Raw genomic sequence first — 19223 nt, 5'->3', positions numbered from 1 at the left:
GCCAAAAGGAATAAATGGAGATGAAGAATAACTTAGCCTGTCCTCTTGTGAATAAGCTTTATTGACATTTGTACACGTGGACAAAGCAGGTGAGACTTCTTCTATACATTGCAGAATATGCAAAGGAAAACTGCACTTTGGGGGGGGGGGTTACCCATCACACCCTAATCTTGTCTTTTCTGTGTGTTCTAAAGATATAAAAACAGGTAAAAAAGAGGCAGCCAATGGATGCATGTCATGGGACACGCCTATTCCTGCTCTCCAAACACCTCCATAAAGCTCCAAGGAGGATTTCTATCTACCCAACTTCCTTCCTGGCTGCATTGGTTTCACATGGCAACCAGCACAAAGCTCGTTACCTGTGATGTCTCACATCAGGATTGTGCATGATGGCAACATTCCAACAACATTCCAAGCACTTTTCCTTGAAACACACGTTAGTATCCAAGTTTGCTTCCTCGGGGAGGAGCCATGTTGGTCCATTGATGATACCATTGTAGGTCAATGTGTGTTCATCCTTTGGAAGAAACGCTGAAATGTATCTAACACACGCTCTCATTTTCAGAACATGCCGAGGGCCACTTGGACACCGTCTTACTCCTTCAAAGAATCATCCCAAATGATGAGCATGTTTTGGTTTTTAAGCTGAAGTAGAAGCAAGTAGGAAGCACGGCAGCGAGCCCTGATGACTCCGTACCGTACGTGCCGCCACTCCATGACAGCTCACGACCACACCATTGATCCACATGGAAAATATATCCATGGGCATTCCCAAGCTACTGCAAAATGTCAACACATTTAGCGATAGTTCGGGTGAGGGTGCACTAAATAAAAGACACGGTGATGCAATACTTGAGTGTCCGTCAGCTTCAGAGCATGAACGTACGTTTGCTTTCCCAAACAGATGGAAACGTCTTCATGTCGGCCATTTGGCGGTCACGGTGCGAGGCAGCGGGAGCTCACAAATGCGCCGGGACGGTTTTGAGAGCGGCCTCCGTGCTCCGCTGCACGTTCACGTTCTGAAACAGTGACGGAACGTCGGTGAGTAAAAATACAAAGCAGAGGGAAATCAGATCTCACTGTACAGTAAAGCACACACATATACAGTAGTTACTGAGGCGCATCCGTTTAGAGTAGTTACTGACAACTAATGACTGAGGCGCATCCATTTAGAGTAGTTACTGACAACTAATGACTGTGGCGCATCCGTTTAGAGTGGTTACTGACAACTAATGACTGTGGCGCATCCGTTTAGAGTGGTTACTGACAACTAATGACTGTGGCGCATCTGTTTAGAGTAGTTACTGACAACTAATGACTGAGGCGCATCCGTTTAGAGTAGTTACTGACAACTAATGACTGAGGCGCATCCGTTTAGAGTAGTTACTGACAACTAATGACTGTGGCACATCCGTTTAGAGTGGTTACTGACAACTAATGACTGTGGTGCATCCGTTTAGAGTAGTTACTGACAACTAATGACTGTGGCGCATCCGTTTAGAGTGGTTACTGACAACTAATGACTGTGGCGCATCCGTTTAGAGTGGTTACTGACAACTAATGACTGAGGCGCATCCGTTTAGAGTAGTTACTGACAACTAATGACTGTGGCGCATCCGTTTAGAGTGGTTACGGATGAACTACTGACTAAGGTACTTCCATATAGAGTAGTTACTGAGGAACTAATGTACTAAGTAACTAATAATAAAGTACTTGGGGTCAACAGTCCAGAAGAATGGAAATGGTGAAAAGGAGGTGAAGAAGCGTGTGAAGGCAGGATGGAACGGGTGGAGGAACGGGTGGAGGAACGGGTGGAGGAACGGGTGGAGGAACGGGTGGAGGAACGGGTGGAGGAACGGGTCAGGCGAGATATGATGGAAGAGTTTCAGCTAAAATGAAAGGAAAGGTATACAAAACTTTGGTGAGACCAACCATGTTGCAGAGATGAGGATGCTGAGGTTCTCATTGGGAGTGACCGGGATGGATAGGATCAGGAAGGAGTACATCAGAGGGACAGTACATGTTAGAGGTCGTGGAGATAAAGTCAGACTGAGATGGTTGGGACATGTCCAGAGGAGACATAGTCCATATATTGGTAGAAGGCGTAGAAGAAGACCAAAGAGGGGCGTTTATGGACATGACAGAGAGACAGATACACCAGACGGGCTTGGATGGGGGAGATTGGTTTGCTGTGGTGACCCCTGAAGAGAAAAGCCCAAACTAAAGCACATCCATTTAGAGTAGTGACTGAGGAACTAATGAGTGAGGCCCGTCCATTTAGAGTGGTTACAGAGGAACTAACTAGTGGTTATGGTTAAGTAGGTTGTAAACGTGTATACCTTATTGAACTAATGAGTGAGGCACGTCCATTTAGAGTAGTTACTTACAGAGGGACTAATTAGTGTTTGGGTTAGGTGGGTTGCTTCCTCATTAGCGACTGTAATTGTGTGTACTTTTATTTCCAAGTGTGACCAAGATGAAGATGAAGATAACAAAGCTGAAGAGGAAAAGCGACACATTTATTAGCAATGCTGCATATGAAAATGTATTTGTGTTTCATGCTGACGCTCCTAAAGCGGCCAATGGAGGACATAACAAAGATGATTGTGTCCCACATCTACAATGGAAACCTGCATGGTGATACGAGAAGCGTTCATGCAGGTCATCAGCGCCCAAGATGACCAAAGAGGGGCGACCATGAGCGGTCTCTCAAGAGGTGCTGATGGTGGGCGTCCTCGCCAGGAAAAGAAATGGCGGACTCAAGGCGTCCGCTCTGGTGTCACGTCTGCGTTACGTACCTGCGGTCGCTCTCTGTGCGTGTTCACGGCGTCCACGCCCAAGTAGATGGACTCCACTTTGCACCCTGGACGCACAAACGCTCGTCAGGACTCAAACGCTGCGTAGTCCTCGGATGATCAATCGCTTACCGTAAGCCAGTGGCGTCAGTTTCAACACGGTGTGCAAAGGACACTTGAGGTAAGGCAGCTCATCTGTGGAACAAAGACAAGTACCTTTAGGGATACCTTTTTATGCTTGGGCTTTTAATTTGAAATCCTAACCTGACTTCAACCTGAAACACAACACGACTTCATTTCAAATCCTGACTTCACTTAAATCCCTAACTCTTGTTGACTTCAAACCCTAACCCTACCCTAAGACCCTGAATCCAAACCCAACCTAGCGTTAGCCTAACCCCTAAGGCCTTGAATCCAAACCCAACCTAGCGTTAGCCTACCCCTAAGGCCTTGAATCCAAACCCAACCTAGCGTTAGCCTACCCCTAAGGCCTTGAATCCAAACCCAACCTAGCGTTAGCCTACCCCTAAGGCCTTGAATCCAAACCCAAACTAGCGTTAGCCTAACTCTAAGGCCTTGAATCCAAACCCAACCTAGCGTTAGCCTAACTCTAAGGCCTTGAATCCAAACCCAACCGAGCGTTAGCCTAACTCTAAGGCCTTGAATCCAAACCCAACCTAGCGTTAGCCTAACTCTAAGGCCTTGAATCCAAACCCAACCTAGCGTTAGCCTAACCCCTAAGGCCTTGAATCCAAACCCAACCTAGCGTTAGCCTACCCCTAAGGCCTTGAATCCAAACCCAACCTAGCGTTAGCCTACCCCTAAGGCCTTGAATCCAAACCCAACCTAGCGTTAGCCTACCCCTAAGGCCTTGAATCCAAACCCAACCTAGCGTTAGCCTAACCCCAAGGCCTTGAATCCAAACCCAACCTAGCGTTAGCCTACCCCTAAGGCCTTGAATCCAAACCCAACCTAGCGTTAGCCTACCCCTAAGGCCTTGAATCCAAACCCAACCTAGCGTTAGCCTACCCCTAAGGCCTTGAATCCAAACCCAACCTAGCGTTAGCCTAACTCTAAGGCCTTGAATCCAAACCCAACCTAGCGTTAGCCTAACCCCAAGGCCTTGAATCCAAACCCAACCTAGCGTTAGCCTACCCCTAAGGCCTTGAATCCAAACCCAACCTAGCGTTAGCCTACCCCTAAGGCCTTGAATCCAAACCCAACCTGGTGTTAGCCTACCTTGAATCCAAACGGGGTCCTTTCATAGACCCGTGTCCTACCTGCAGTCTTGTCGAGGAAATAAGCGAGAAGACATCGCATGACGGCCTGGTGACAAATGACGAGCACGTTCTCCTGCCTCTCCAGCTCCATGATGACGGGTTCCAGCCTCTGCACCAGGTCTTCGTACGACTAGCGGAACACCACGACAGAGCGGTGAGCAACAAGGTGGTCTGGTGCCATAGGGCGTACGTGTACGGTGGTCTGACCTCTCCTTTGGGGTAGCGGTAGCGGTATTTGTCCTGGTCTCGGAGGGCAAACTCCACGGGGTAATGTTCCTGGATTTCTTCATACATCATTTCCTCACACACGCCCTGGCGAGGAACCAAAGCCTTCCAGTCTCGTACGCCAACATGAAGGTCACGTTCAGTGTGGAGATCCACTCACCGCATGGATTTCGTTGAGGGATTTCCACTGTTCGTAGGGCACGCCGAGACACTCTGCAGTCTGGATGGTTCTCTTCATCTGGCTGGTCCAGACCTTCAGGTCCTTTATGTTCTGGTCCTGGATGTACTTCATCAGACATCTGGCATACTGGGGGGGGGAAACCACAGGCAGTACAGCAACCCGGATCCACGTCCCCCTTCGTTGGCTACCTCTTTGCCTCGTGCCGACAAGCCCGAGTCGCCGCCGATGCGTCCTTTGATGTTGAGGTCGCTTTCGCCGTGGCGGCTCAGGTAGATGGAGCGCGGCGTGATGTGGATGTTCATCAGGTAGTACACGATTCGGCTCTGGATGTGGTCCTGCACGCGGTTCACCAGGTAGCGACGGCCCACGTCCATGATCTTGATGTAGGAGACTTCCCTGGGGGCGGGGCGGACAGCTTTAGTACCCAGAACCACACTTGGCCGCCCAAGACCAGGTGAAACCGACATTAGACTCTTGGATCCTCACCTGTCCAACACGTCGTCCAGAGGCTGGTAGGATGACTCGTAACATTGGATCCTCTTCATGAAGTCCTGGATGGCCTCCTGCGTGTCACAGTGGATGTAGTCCGGGTTGCCCAGCTTCACTTGCTACCGGGACAAGGAAACACAGCTTGGGTGCTGGTCTCGTTTCCACGGGGAAACCGAGACGGGAGGACTCACCACGATGTTTTGTGCGATGACGTCCGGGTCTTCACACACGGACTCCACGAAGAACACCTGGTGGATCCACAAAACCAGATTAACACAGGTGACTTCATCCGGACCGAAGCTTCTGGCGGCCTACCTTGAACCCATTTTGCTCTGCAAACTTGACGATGGCTCCTCTTCTTTCTCGGGTTGTGTTGGTGGCATCAAAGACCTGAGACCACATGGAAATATGGGAACGTTCTCCCATGCTAGCAGGAGAACTTTGGGAGGGGGACTCACCGCCACCTGGCCTCCTTCCACACTCAGGTACTGGCGAACATCGTTCAGCGCCGCCATGGCACAGTGCCTGGGGGGGAGGCACAAAAGGCAGGCTTCGCTACACATCTTCAACGACAGCCTGGTGGCTGACCTGGGAGCCGGACCTGCACCATTTGGTTTTTGGTCCAGCAAACAGGCTGACTATGCTAGCGTTGCTAGGAAAGGTCCACGTGCTCACCGTCTGATCTTTACGCCTTCTTCGTTATCGGGACTGAAGAACTCAAAGGACTTGTAGATCTTGACGCAGTCCCTGCGGTACTGGCCCACGTTGAACTCTGTCACACATCCAAGAGCAACAACATCACCTTTGATGACCACTTCAACGGCAGACAAAAGCAATCAATCATCATTCACTCATGATCATCAATAATCCATCCTGCTGTATCATATACTTTATGTACATTACAATATTTACACCACTTTATTATTATTTATTCATGTTAGCTCACCTACACATGCAACAATTATGTACATTACAATATTTACACCACTTTATTATTATTTATTCATGTTAGCTCCCTACACATGCAACAATTATGTACATTACAATATTTACACCACTTCTTTATTATTATTTATTCATGTTAGCTCACCTACACATGCAACAATTATGTACATTACAATATTTACACCACTTCTTTATTATTATTTATTCACGTTAGCTCACCTACACATGCAACAATTATGTACATTACAATATTTACACCACTTTATTATTATTATTTATTCATGTTAGCTCCCTACACATGCAACAATTATGTACATTACAATATTTACACCACTTTATTATTATTATTTATTCATGTTAGCTCACCTACACATGCAACAATTCAATGAGTTCATCATCAAAAACGATGTTGACATCTTTTCCTTTTTCCAACTTCTACATCAATGACCTCTGACCTCTGTATTTTAAGTCCCATCCTCTGTCCTGGCCGTGTAGGAACCTAACCCCCCCCCCCTCCCAAAGTGTGCCTGCACACCAAGCTGCTTCCCCCGTTTCCCACATGATGGCGAGCGGCCCCAGTGGTCGTATCCATCTCTTACCTTCTTGTTGACTTCTACTTCTACCTACTATCCATTCCTATCTTTATTCCCCTTTTATTCCAGTTATCCATGACTCCTTTCCTTCATCTCTGCCTCAGCAATCCCGCTCCGTCTATTTTTCCATGTTTGCATGGAAGTGAACAAAGGATTAGTAATTGTTGAGACAAGGGATTAAGGGATTCAATAAATTCTGCTTCTTCCTACTATTTTTTGGACATGTTGAAGTGTGCCAATGTCAACACGTGGAACCCGTTGGGCCTGTTAGGAAGCAGGAAGAAACGACTGCTGATACCTTTGGTGGCCACTCCGATCCAGTTTAGGTAGCGGGTCAGCTTCTTGGAGATGTAGGTCTTCCCTCGGGCAGGAAGCCCCACCGTCACAATGAGGGTGGGGCAGTTGGTCATACACACTGTGGGGGGGGGGGGAATCAACATGTTAGAAGGTGAAAAGAAGTCAGCCTGTAAAAATGTTAGCTTGCTTGTGAAGATTGATTGTTGATCATGAATATAAGTTAAGATAAGTGATCTTTGGTGGGAAAGGGTGCCGAGGCGAGGCTGGACCGGTTCCAAGGTTTTGGATGCAGCAGCAAAACACGCAGAAGCCTGACTCAGCAGAAACACGCCGACCTGCAGAGAGCCACCCAGCTGGCAGGTCCCACTGCTGTGGGATGATGAGAACTGATAACGTGACCACGTGATGCTGCTGGGCGTGTTAGTGTGCGGGCCCATCAAGGTCTGACCCCCCAAACACTAACCCAACATGGAAAGACAAAGTGCTGGAACAGGAAGCAGCATGGTCAGCTGATGCTGATGCTGATGCTGATGCTGATGCTGATGCTGCATCTTACCGCGTCTCTGCGCGATGTGGCCACTTTTGCCCGGCAACCAGATCTTCCTCAGCGGGTTCTGAGTCAGCTCCCGCGAGAAAGGCTCCAGCAAAAAGTCCTCATTGTCCAACATCCTTTTTTACTGTACGGTTCCTGACTGGGGGGGCAAGAGAGACTAGACGGAGCGGGTCTGGCTGCTCCAGCAGCAGCGAGAGAGGGTCTGAGCAGGCTGGGGGGAGGACGTCTCATATCATCTGAGGAACAGCAGATTGGCTTTACCGTAATGGCTTCACGAGCGCGCAACAAGAATAGAAGGCAGGAAAACAAGCACGAGCCTTTGGCTCAGTTTAAACGCACAGACTCCTTCGTTTCAATACTACTTACATATTTTTGACCTATACGTCACTTCATCTGACAAACACGCCCTAAAATGAACACACGTGCATGTAAACTACATGGTCATAACAATAAAAGACACAAACGCAACTTGCATCCATTTATATTACAGTAGTGAATATAGTTATCCATTTACCGTAAAGCTCACTGCCCAGCGAAAGGCGCACGAGAAAGAAAAAAACAACAACACAGCCATCGCATGCAGTGCACGTGGGCAGCGAGTGCAGCGGTGATCTCCGCCAATCAGAGAACAAACCGGAAGCCCAGCAACCAATGAGAGCAGCCTGTGACGACAACAACCAACGCGTGCTGAGATAGCAGAGAAACATTAGAAACGGAACACTTGCTTCTCTTCAAGGGTTGTTATTTGTGGCCTAGCGACCGTACGAAGATGAAATATTGACTGGACCAGACTCACAATCATCATTTCACTCATTTAATCTCTAATGACTCACTTTACTCAAAGGCTCTCCTTCCATTGACAAACATTCACTTGAGTTGAATGACACAATGTGGCCAGCAGGGGGAGCTGTACGGCCGGCGGCTGAAGCATGAAATTCTGTTATGACATAAAAAGGCCAGCAGGTGGAGCTGTGTGCCCGGGCAGCCGAAGCTCACTGCAGCCACTCGATGTGGTTCGGCAACCTTTTTGAAAGCCACATATTATATATATTATATTATATCGTGTATTTCCGTGAGAGCCATATCATACCCTACCAACCCTAAAGCAAGACCAAGTCTCTGAAGTTGGAATGTCTCTATGTGGAGTTTGCATGTTCTCTACATTCCAAAAACATGCATGTTAGCTTCACAGCTAATGCTAAATGACAATGTGAATGGTTGTTTGTGTATATGTGCCCTGCCATTGGCTGGCCACCATTACATGGAGATTTACAGTAACACACACACACACAAGCATGAAACTTATTTATGTCTTATTATCTTGTACTAAGTCTACTATACTGGCTAATAGGGGTGGAAAGGTGAATATAGGGGTGTTATTTCATGTTTTGAGGGCTCTAATCATGTTAAAAACAGTAACAGTAAACAAGTTTCCTGTGCCTTATATGTCTTATTTTCTCTTATTATGGGTAAAGGGAGTGGAAATGTGACTATAGGGTTGTTACTTCATGTTGAGAAGGCTCTAATAGTAAACAGCATATTTAGAAGGTGGTAAACAGGTTCTCTATGGGGTAATAAAGGTGACTATAGGGTCATATGTTTAGAAGGCGCTAATGTTAAAAGTGGGTTTAGAAAGTGTTGAACAGGTTTTCTATGTCTTCAATGTCTTATTATCTCTTACTATGTCTACTAAAGGGGTAATAGGAGTGTCATGGTGACTATAGGGCTGTTATTTCACGTGTAGAGGGCTCTAATGATGTTAAAAGGCTGTTTGGAAGGTGGTAAATGGGTTTATTATATAGTCAATGTCTTATTATCTCTTACTATGTCTACTATATTGGGTAATAGGAGTGTCATGGTGACTATAGGGGTGTTATTTCATGGGTAGAGGGCTCTAATGATGTTAAAAGGCTGTTTGGAAGGTGGTAAATGGGTTTATTATATAGTCAATGTCTTATTATCTCTTACTATGTCTACTAAAGGGGGTAATATGGGTGTCATGGTGACTATAGGGCTGTTATTTCACATCTAGGGGGCTCAGACACACATGAACGATTCATTTTCATTTATTGTGTGATTGATTCCAACCCAGGCCCAGTGCCCATGATACAGATTGTTTCTGAAAGAGAAATCTTGGAACATTTTAAAGCCATGAGAGATCTTGTGACTCCCTATTCATTTCTCACAAGAACACCATATGACCTGCATTTTTATTTGTGGAAAAATAAGTATTGATATTGGCAAATGTCAAATGATTCTCTAAACAACGGCCTGAGTAAGGGCTTGGGCATCCACCATTTGTGTTTAATGACTCCAAAACCAGCAAACATGGCCACTACCTCCTCCAGCACATTTACACACAATATGGAAGACTTCAGATGCACATGCACACAAACACACACACACACACACACACACACGCACACACACACACAGCAGCTGCAGCTCAGCCTGCAGCGTATAACCAGATTCAGAGCAGAGGGTGAACTTTCCCCTACATCTTGCTCAGACAACCAGCCAGGGAGGGGCGGCGGCCAGAGAAGCCAGCACCATTTGTTTTGTTATCATTGTTCACTGAAGCCACGATACGCCGTGATATACCGTGATACACCACAATACGCCATGATATACCATGATACGCCATGATACACCACAATACGCCATGATATACCGTGATACACCGTGATACACCATAATACACAACCACCACCACTGCACACTTTTACACACAAAGACATGGCGGCTGAAGGAAGATGACTGCGGCACATGTACACACACATACACACACGTACACACACGTACACACACGTACACACACGTACACACACGTACACACACATACACACACGTACACACACGTACACACACGTACACACACATTGGGGACATCTAGGGTCAGGTTGCTGCTGCATATTTCCATTCTTTATTTAGTGCAGTCTTGTCAGGACTCAGCTTAGTCAGTCCTGTGGCAAAGATGGACACATGGACAGCTTTCCTGCACCACACACACACACACACACACACAGGTACACACAGGTACACACACACACAGGTACACACAGGTACACATACACACATACGTTTATGCCATGTTATTTCCAAAACTTTACACAGGAAGCCAGCAAATTGTGTCAGCATTCCTTGCAAGCAGCACAAATTACATAACGTGTTTGTATTACATCCCAGTCACTGGACACACACACACACACACACACACACACACACACACACCTTTAACGAGCATTTTAACTGCACATATACTAACATTGCAAATGTCCTTTTGTGGCACCTGTTTTGCAGCCAAAAGTTACCAAAACACCAAACATCCATCCTGTTGTTCTCCTGACGTGTCCTAACGTTCCTGAGCTCACTTGGAAGTCAACGCTCTACCAGATGTTACCTACCAGATAGTCCGTCATGAGGGACAAGAAGACAAGCAAAGCCAAGCAAAAAACCTTAGCAGCCTCCTAAAATGCCAGCAATGCGGCACACACATTCATTCTTTCTTTCATTCATTCGTTCTTTCATTCATTCGTTCTTTCATTCTTTCTTCTACCGCTTTTCCTCACCAGGGTGGTGGGTATGCTGGAGCCTATCCCAGCTGTCTTGGGGCGAGAGGCGGGGTCCACCCTGGACTGGTGGCCAGCCAATCCCAGGGCACATATAGACAAACAACCATTCACACTCACATTCATACCTATGGACAATTTGGAGTCCAACTTGGAAAGTGGGACCTCCATGACATCACAGCGGCTGCCCCAATACAGTGCACCTTGCTGGGCCACAGCAGGTGAGTCCCTCCCTTCTCTACTCTGGTTCTCCTGATGTCTGGAAGTGCTAGTAGTCACCTTCATTAGGTGCTTCATTAGGACCAATCACCAGGTCCACTTGGTCCCATCCTAATACGTTCCAGTCCTTCTGACACAAACTAGTACTTAGGTGTACATTTTAAAAAGGACTGCCTTTTAAACAAGAGAAAATGATGCTTTTTAAAAACGTGAAAGCACATGAATGTCAACATTGTTTCCCTGCCAGGTAGGACTAGCTTCCTAAGACCTAAATGGCAGCTGGCCACGTTGAACTAATCAAAGAGAGACGCCATTGATGAACGACAAGAAGTGCAGCTGAAAGAGAAACAAACACTTTCTCCACCACAGACAGTTTGGTGGTCGCCGTGCTTGTTTACTAGTGGAATGCTAACACAGCCTGTGGATGCTACATCGACCAAACACGGAAGGACGGACACCAAAAGACATTCCATAGGCTTCGCTAGCTTACCTGCCCGGGCCCGCGGGTTGGTCGGGCGGCAGGAGCCCCTCATGGTCCCGCTTCGGAGCTCCGCTTCCACGCGTGGTTGACGGAAAAGGCGAGAAGAGCGACGGCGTCCACGCCGACTGCGATGAATGAAGTGCGCGCTCCCGCGTCACGCCTCCTCGCGCGCGCGTGCGCGCTCCACTTATTATTGTTTTGCTGCGCACGTGTCGTCCTGCAGACGTCCTGCACTTCCGGGTCTGCTGCAAAAGCCAACGAAACCCGAAACACACGCGGACACGCACGCGCACATAAATGTATTGAGGAAAAAATGTAGTAAATGAATGAGAAAAAAGTTGTAAAAGTTTGAAATAATATTGCAAATTTATGAATAAAAACCTTACATTTAAAATGAAAAAATACATTGAGGAATTTTTGGGGTAATTTTATGAGAAAACATAACATTATGAAATGTTATATTATATTGCAAATTCATGAATTAAGAAATCTTACTTTTAAAATAGAAAATCATAAATTTATGAGGAAAAAAGTACAGTAGATTTGAAGAAAAATGCAGTACATTTATGAGAAAAAGTTGCACAATAATGAAATAATATTGAACATTTATTAAAAATCATACATTTCAAATAAAAAGTCATACATTTCTGAGGAAAAATTGTCCTAAATTTACGAGAAAATAATTGTAAAGATGGAAGAATAAAGATGTATAATAAAGTAAAAAGTAGGGCTGTCAATCGATTAAAATATGAAAATATGATGAAAATGAGTTTGATTCATTTTTAATTTTAATTTTGTCCATAGTTAACTCACAATTAATCACGTTTAATCACAGATGGAAATAAGTTTTTTATCTCTAATAAGTAGGGAGAATATCTTTGTGGTAAATTATTGGATGTACAACTACAACGATAAATACATAACATTTTATGTCAATTTGGGAACTATGGGCTATTATTTTAAACAATACAGTCAGCAAGCATATTTTTGGATTACTATTTTTCTTTATTATTAGCTCTTAAACTGGCCCACAAACGTTCAGCAAATCCTAAATGTGAGCGAGTGAGACCTCTCACACAAACATGATCTTGTTTATTTGTGTCAGCTCCAAATAATAGTTAGTTTATTTATGATACTGGTTTTAAATTGTAAATGTGTGTTAGTAAAAAGCCTATTTAGGAACGTTCAGAAATGTTCCTGCACCACACACACACACATGTAATTATTATTATTATGAAGGATTTGCCTCAATGCACCTAAAAAATACCTAAATACCTCAAATACCTAAAACAGGGCAATAGTCATAAAGCATTTCATCCAAATTGCAAACCTAATATCATTTCATTTCTCTTTCATTGAAATACATAGAAATTCATCATTATATTACAGTAAATATTTTATTACAATACTATTTCCAGTTTTTGAATGTTTAATGCGATTTACCCTACTTGTTTGACATTGAACGCACTGACGCACCGTTCTCCGATGCAAAGGTATGGATGGATTTGACATCTTTTTCTTTCACCTCATACTTGCTCCCGAATGCTGATACTACATATGTGGGAATGCATAAAGTTGATGACTTTGAGTGCTAATGTTTGCTAACGCTAGCAAAACACTGGACTTCAGCCACGGTCATCACATTGACAGCCCGTCAATAGCAGCTGGAACTCCAATTTAGCTGGCAGTTCAATGCCAAAATCATCAGAGATGTAAAAATGTGAAAAGCACTGGTTAGTTGGGCCACTCTTATGCCAAGGTAGCACTGGATATGACAATAAAAACAATACCTGCACTGCTACACTCATATCATATTTCATACAGTAGATACTTGATACTTGTTTTAGTATGCTAACAGAAGACACGCTAAATAGTGTTCCCTTGACAAGTTGACTGTGTATTTTCCTACTTGATGTTGTAGTATGCTAACAGAAGACACGCTAAATAGTGTTCCCTTGACAAGTTGACTGTGTATTTTCCTACTTGATGTTGTAGTATGCTAACAGAAGACACGCTAAATAGTGTTCCCTTGACAAGTTGACTGTGTATTTTCCTACTTGATGTTGTAGTATGCTAACAGAAGACACGCTAAATAGTGTTCCCTTGACAAGTTGACTGTGTATTTTCCTACTTGATGTTGTAGTATGCTAACAGAAGACACGCTAAATAGTGTTCCCTTGACAAGTTGACTGTGTATTTTCCTACTTGATGTTGTAGTATGCTAACAGAAGACACGCTAAATAGTGTTCCCTTGACAAGTTGACTGTGTATTTTCCTACTTGATGTTGTAGTATGCTAACAGAAGACACGCTAAATAGTGTTCCCTTGACAAGTTGACTGTGTATTTTCCTACTTGATGTTGTAGTATGCTAACAGAAGACACGCTAAATAGTGTTCCCTTGACAAGTTGACTGTGTATTTTCCTACTTGATGTTGTAGTATGCTAACAGAAGACACGCTAAATAGTGTTCCCTTGACAAGTTGACTGTGTATTTTCCTACTTGATGTTGTAGTATGCTAACAGAAGACACGCTAAATAGTGTTCCCTTGACAAGTTGACTGTGTATTTTCCTACTTGATGTTGTAGTATGCTAACAGAAGACACGCTAAATAGTGTTCCCTTGACAAGTTGACTGTGTATTTTCCTACTTGATGTTGTAGTATGCTAACAGAAGACACGCTAAATAGTGTTCCCTTGACAAGTTGACTGTGTATTTTCCTACTTGATGTTGTAGTATGCTAACAGAAGACACGCTAAATAGTGTTCCCTTGACAAGTTGACTGTGTATTTTCCTACTTGATGTTGTAGTATGCTAACAGAAGACACGCTAAATAGTGTTCCCTTGACAAGTTGACTGTGTATTTTCCTACTTGATGTTGTAGTATGCTAACAGAAGACATGCTAAATAGTGTTCCCTTGTGTTTTCCTAAGACAATGAATGGACATGAATAGAAATAGAGCCAGACTAGCGCTGCTACTCGTGAGTAGACTTGTTGTGGTCTCGTGTCTGCGTACGATGTCAACGTGAGTGGACCAGGAAGTGGTGCATTCTGGCCAGGATTCTGATCATTGTGTTCTACCGTCGGGACCTTGGTCTCCTCACGTCCTCTTGCGTCTTTTGTTGAGCAGGGGGTTGTTGGACGTGTCCAGATCTTTAATCATCATCTTTTTCTGCTTGTGGTCCACACGCATGGTGGCCAAGACGTTGGTCATTTCCCCCTGATGGAACCAACCCAGCACGTCAGCCTGACCTCCTCCTGTCGCCCACACAAACATCCGGACGGGGACGCTCACCTTCACGTCGTCCCACAGTTCTCTGTCCTGGCTCAGAACACGCGAGGTGTGGAGGGGGGTGGGGGGGACGTCCGCGGACTGCTGTGGGGGGAGAACGCACACACGCAAGAAGGATGTCATGGCTGAACACGCCCACGTGGCCACTTACGCTGATCCACGGATGGCTCATGAACCAACATGGCCACTTACGCTGATCCACGGATGGCTCATGAACTGGCCCACGCTCATCCTTTCGCTCGGCTCCGTCTTCAGCAGCTGCACTATCAGCTGCTTGGCTGCACAACACACACACACACACACACACACACACACACACACACACACACACACACACACACACACACACACACACTTAGTCTCTCAACTCCTGTTTCCATGCCACTTCATTCTTTTTCCACATTATAATGAGAACATTCTGAACTCCTCTTTCCATTCATTTTCCCCACATTATTTAATATAAGATGGGAAAATATTGATGTGAATGTTCTGAACTCCTGTTTCCATGGCAATTGTCATTTTTTTTAAATGAGTTTTAAATGGAAAGGGTGAATATTTGTGTGAATGTTCTGAACTCCTGTTTCCACTACAATTGCTGCATTCTTTTTTACACGGGATGGTAGAATGTTTGCATGAATGTACTGAACTCCTGTTTCCATGCCAGTGTTGTATTATAGTATACTCGTACCTGGAGGAGTTGTGCCGTAGCGTGGAAGGAGCTCCACCCCCCCCACCCCCTTCTTGGGCTAGCTAACTACATAAGACTGACTCAAGGGCGCCTCTGCTGGTTGGCATCAAGTCCTGCACCCAAGTGCTCCACTTACATCAAAACCTTTGGATGATGCAACTTCTTGTGCTGGATCTCATTCCGTGTGCAGGTGTACCTAATCTTGTGTCCGCTAGGCGTGTGACGTCACAAGAAGCTAATGAACGCATCCTTAGCTTCCACGCTACCATCCGGCACACGCTTCCACTTCTCACCTTCCTCGGAAACGTCCGACCACTCGGGTTCCGGGAACTGGTACTGTCCCAGTCGGATGCGCTGCTTCATCCCGGGAGAGATGGCCTGGCCGGAGCTGGAGGAGAAGGGAGGGAATCCGCACAGCCTGATGGGAAAAGACAAAAGACGGGAAACGTGGAAACCGGATCGCTCTCGCCGGACGCTCTTCATACTCACAGGATGTACATGATGACGCCCAGGGACCACATGTCACATGACTTGTCGTATTTCTCCGAGCTCAGCACTTCAGGAGCTGAGTGGACACACGCGCACACGCACACACACACGCATACACACACATGCACACACGCACACACATGCACACACGCACACACGCACCAGATTAGAACGTTCATGAGTAGAAACGCCCAGCAAAGATACATCATTGCCTATCATAGCAACCTCCTTTCACCTCCTATTTGCTGACACTAAGTGGGAACCCATGAAGGTAAGATTTGATGACTGAGTGCTAATGTGCATCATTGGGGGACCTACAGTACTTATAGTATAGTATGGTACCTATAGTACTTATAGTATAGTATGGTACCTACAGTATGGCGTGTGAGATGTAAACACCCCCCTGATCTCATGGCGTGTGAGACGTAAACACCCACCAACATAGTATGGCGTGTAACAGGGCGTTTGTAGGGCGTTGTGGGGCGTGGTCTCCTTTGCGAAGCCAAAGTCGGTCAGTTTGAGAGCAGCGTTGCTGTCCTTGGTGCTGTACAGCAGGTTTTCAGGCTGAAGTGACAGACATGAGGAGATCATCCGGATGGAAGATGTTGTTTTACGTGTTCTACCTTGACGTCCCTGTGGGCGATGTCCATAAGATGGAGGTACTGGATGGCTGAGCCGATGTCACGCATGATCTCGGACGCCTCTAGGTAGACAGAGATTGGAGATTGCAAAGATGTCAAAATACGTTGGGGAAGTGACCTCCCTCAGCTCTCTGGCGAGGTCCACTCGAGATATTTAGCGTGAGGAGCGTGACCCACCTCTCTCAGTGAAGGCCTGGTCCCCTCTGGCCTGGATGCAAGAGAACAGCTCGCCTCCCTCCATGCTAACACACAGACGGCAACCATCAGGGGACGTCACCACAATCCCACTCCCTGGAGCTCAGACCTCCAAATAGAAAAGCATCCTTCCAAAACTAATGGAGGCAGTATGGACACCTCCATGGATGGACATCTCCATCTATGGACACCTCCATCTATGGACACCTCCGTGTATGGACACCTCCATGGATGGACACCTCCATCTATGGACACCTCCATCTATGGACACCTCTGTGTATGGACACCTCCATGGATGGACACCTCCATCTATGGACACCTCCATCGATGGACACCTCCGTGTATGGACACCTCCATCTATGGACACCTCCGTGTATGGACACCTCCATCTATGGACACCTCCATGTATGGACACCTCCATGTATGGACACCTCCATGTATGGACACCTCCATGTATGGACACCTCCATGTACGGACACCTCCATGTACGGACACCTCCATGTATGGACACCTCCATGTATGGACACCTCCATCTATGGACACCTCCATCTATGGACACCTCCATCTATGGACACCTCCATGTATGGACACCTCCATGTACAGACACGTCTGTGACCATGCCAGAACCTAGCAAATAAGAAGAAGCTCTCCTCACCACTCCATGACGATGAGCAGACATTTCTTCCCTTGGCGCATGTTCTCGTACAGGCTGAGGATGCGGACCACATGTGGACCCCCAGAAGCTCTCCAGTGCAGATCCACCTCCCGCCGAGCTTTGGGTGTGTCGTTCAATATCTGTTCCAAACGTCACCAAGCGGAAGAACTTCATCAAGCTTTGCTGCCGGCATAAAACAGTCTAAACGGCTCTTGGGGGCCACTTAGAGGGGAGCCCACCTTAGAGGGGAGCCCACTCACGTCCCCTCTAAGTGGGCCACGTATAGGCAACACACAGCAGCACTGGTTCATTATGTGGACTATAGTGGCTAATAAGAGTAGAAATGTGACTATAGGGGTGTTATTGCTCACCAAGAGGACTCTAATGATGTTTAACGGTGGATTTGGAAGGTTTGGAAATAGTGTAGATTTCTAAATAAGGAATCCTACTTCAGGAAAATTCATTCATCTGCAAAACCAGGAATATCATTCATTCATTTTCTACCGCTTTTTCCTCACAAGGGTCGCGGGGGTGCTGGAGCCTATCCCAGCTGTCTTCGGGCGAGAGGCGGGGTACACCCTGGACTGGTGGCCAGCCAATCCCAGGCCACATATAGACAAACAACCATTCACACTCACATTCATACCTATGGACAATTTGGAGTGGCTAATTAACCTAGCATGTTTTTGGAATGTGGGAGGAAACCGGAGTACCCGGAGAAAACCCACGCATGCACGGGGAGAACATGCAAACTCCACACAGAGATGGCCGAGGGTGGAATTGAACCCTGGTCTCCTAGCTGTGAGGTCTGCGCACTAACCAATGGGAAACACGTGACAGTGAAGACGGACGCACCTTTATAGCACATTTCTCTCCGGTCCGCTTGCAGAAACATTCCAGCACTTTGCCGTTGGTTCCCAATCCGAGCACCTCCGAGGTGACGTCATAGTCGTCCGTCACCGCGTTCTTCCTCAACTTCACTGGCGCGGGGTGAGCAGGGGGCGGGAGGACGCCGCTGCCGCTGCCGCTGCCGCTGCTGCCGCTGCTACATCCGGCCATGACGCAGCCGGTCCCGGGTTGAGCGGTCATCACCTCCGCGTCGTCTTCATGCATCCTTCATCCAGTGCGCACGTGGCTTTTCTAGTTCCCCGCCAATGGATCCGGGCTTCCTTGGAACACCGTGGAACATATTCAAGCAGGCATCGAACAGACGTGTCCCTCGTGACGATGATTTGACTCTCCCTGTAGATCATCTCTGACGTCACACTCCCTTAAAGGACCAACGCCACGTCAATACGTGATGGATGCACGACGTTGCACGTGCAGGGAAACCAAACATTGGACACACGTGATCATGGATGACATTCTATATGCAGGGCAATCAAACATCGGCCCTACGTAATAATACATTAGGATTATGTATGCAGAGAAACATTGGACATACATCGGGACAACATTATTAAGACACTTTAAGGTTAGCATGAATTTCTAGCTCACGTGATCTAGCTACGATAGACAGCTATTCCGGTGCATGATCTTCAAAATAAAGCAAAGTGAAATTTGTTTTCTAACTAATTGTGCTCTACATGAGGGGAAATAATAATAATAATTATAGCACAAGCAGAATATACACTGA

General features: G+C 46.2%; 2 protein-coding genes across 4 annotated transcripts; both read right to left on the bottom strand.

Moving 5' to 3' along the window:
• Positions 1-45: 45 nt before the first annotated feature.
• LOC131106399 (6-phosphofructo-2-kinase/fructose-2,6-bisphosphatase 4-like) lies at positions 46-11803 on the bottom strand. 2 transcript variants are annotated; one of them, XM_058055398.1, is made up of 14 exons: positions 11637-11803; positions 6807-6923; positions 5646-5742; positions 5429-5495; positions 5286-5360; positions 5162-5218; positions 4968-5089; positions 4670-4877; positions 4461-4607; positions 4283-4387; positions 4076-4205; positions 2928-2990; positions 2799-2863; positions 46-1019 (listed from the first exon to the last, which is right to left on the bottom strand). In XM_058055398.1, exons 1-14 carry the CDS (start codon positions 11677-11679, stop codon positions 960-962), a joined length of 1356 nt encoding a protein of 451 aa, XP_057911381.1. In that variant the 5' UTR covers positions 11680-11803; the 3' UTR covers positions 46-959. The 2 variants fall into 2 exon arrangements, with proteins under 2 accessions (XP_057911381.1, XP_057911380.1); XM_058055397.1 differs by lacking the exon at positions 11637-11803 and adding an exon at positions 7362-8155.
• A 481-nt stretch (positions 11804-12284) lies between these two features.
• On the bottom strand, positions 12285-19084 carry LOC131106336 (MAP kinase-activated protein kinase 2-like). Of its 2 annotated transcripts, none has more exons than XM_058055288.1 (10): positions 18443-19084; positions 17588-17727; positions 16915-16979; positions 16720-16799; positions 16534-16660; positions 16097-16172; positions 15901-16025; positions 15112-15197; positions 14923-15003; positions 12285-14847 (listed from the first exon to the last, which is right to left on the bottom strand). In XM_058055288.1, exons 1-10 carry the CDS (start codon positions 18698-18700, stop codon positions 14728-14730), a joined length of 1158 nt encoding a protein of 385 aa, XP_057911271.1. In that variant the 5' UTR covers positions 18701-19084; the 3' UTR covers positions 12285-14727. The 2 variants fall into 2 exon arrangements, 1 of the variants encoding a protein (XP_057911271.1); XR_009120068.1 differs by having other exon boundaries at positions 14781-14847; positions 15071-15197.
• Positions 19085-19223: the final 139 nt, after the last annotated feature.

Source organism: Doryrhamphus excisus, chromosome 18 (genome assembly GCF_030265055.1).
Source record: "Doryrhamphus excisus isolate RoL2022-K1 chromosome 18, RoL_Dexc_1.0, whole genome shotgun sequence".
Lineage (NCBI taxonomy): Eukaryota > Metazoa > Chordata > Actinopteri > Syngnathiformes > Syngnathidae > Doryrhamphus > Doryrhamphus excisus.
This window is presented reverse-complemented; position numbering and strand designations above follow the sequence as displayed.

What these genes read in the sequence shown, in the direction of transcription:
- LOC131106336 (XM_058055288.1), bottom strand. Translation starts at nt 18,700, where the DNA reads ATGCATGAAGACGACGCGGAGGTGATGACCGCTCAACCCGGGACCGGC. An exon ending in CTGCTCATCGTCATGGAGTG is followed by an intron (nt 16,980 to 17,587) that starts GTGAGGAGAGCT and finishes TCTGTGTGTTAG; the next exon opens with CATGGAGGGAGGCGAGCTGT. An exon ending in CCAGGCCTTCACTGAGAGAG is followed by an intron (nt 16,800 to 16,914) that starts GTGGGTCACGCT and finishes CTGTCTACCTAG; the next exon opens with AGGCGTCCGAGATCATGCGT.
- LOC131106399 (XM_058055397.1), bottom strand. Translation starts at nt 7,473, where the DNA reads ATGTTGGACAATGAGGACTTTTTGCTGGAGCCTTTCTCGCGGGAGCTG. An exon ending in CAGAGCAAAATGGGTTCAAG is followed by an intron (nt 5,219 to 5,285) that starts GTAGGCCGCCAG and finishes TGGATCCACCAG; the next exon opens with GTGTTCTTCGTGGAGTCCGT. An exon ending in ACTGACGCCACTGGCTTACG is followed by an intron (nt 2,864 to 2,927) that starts GTAAGCGATTGA and finishes TTGTGCGTCCAG; the next exon opens with GGTGCAAAGTGGAGTCCATC.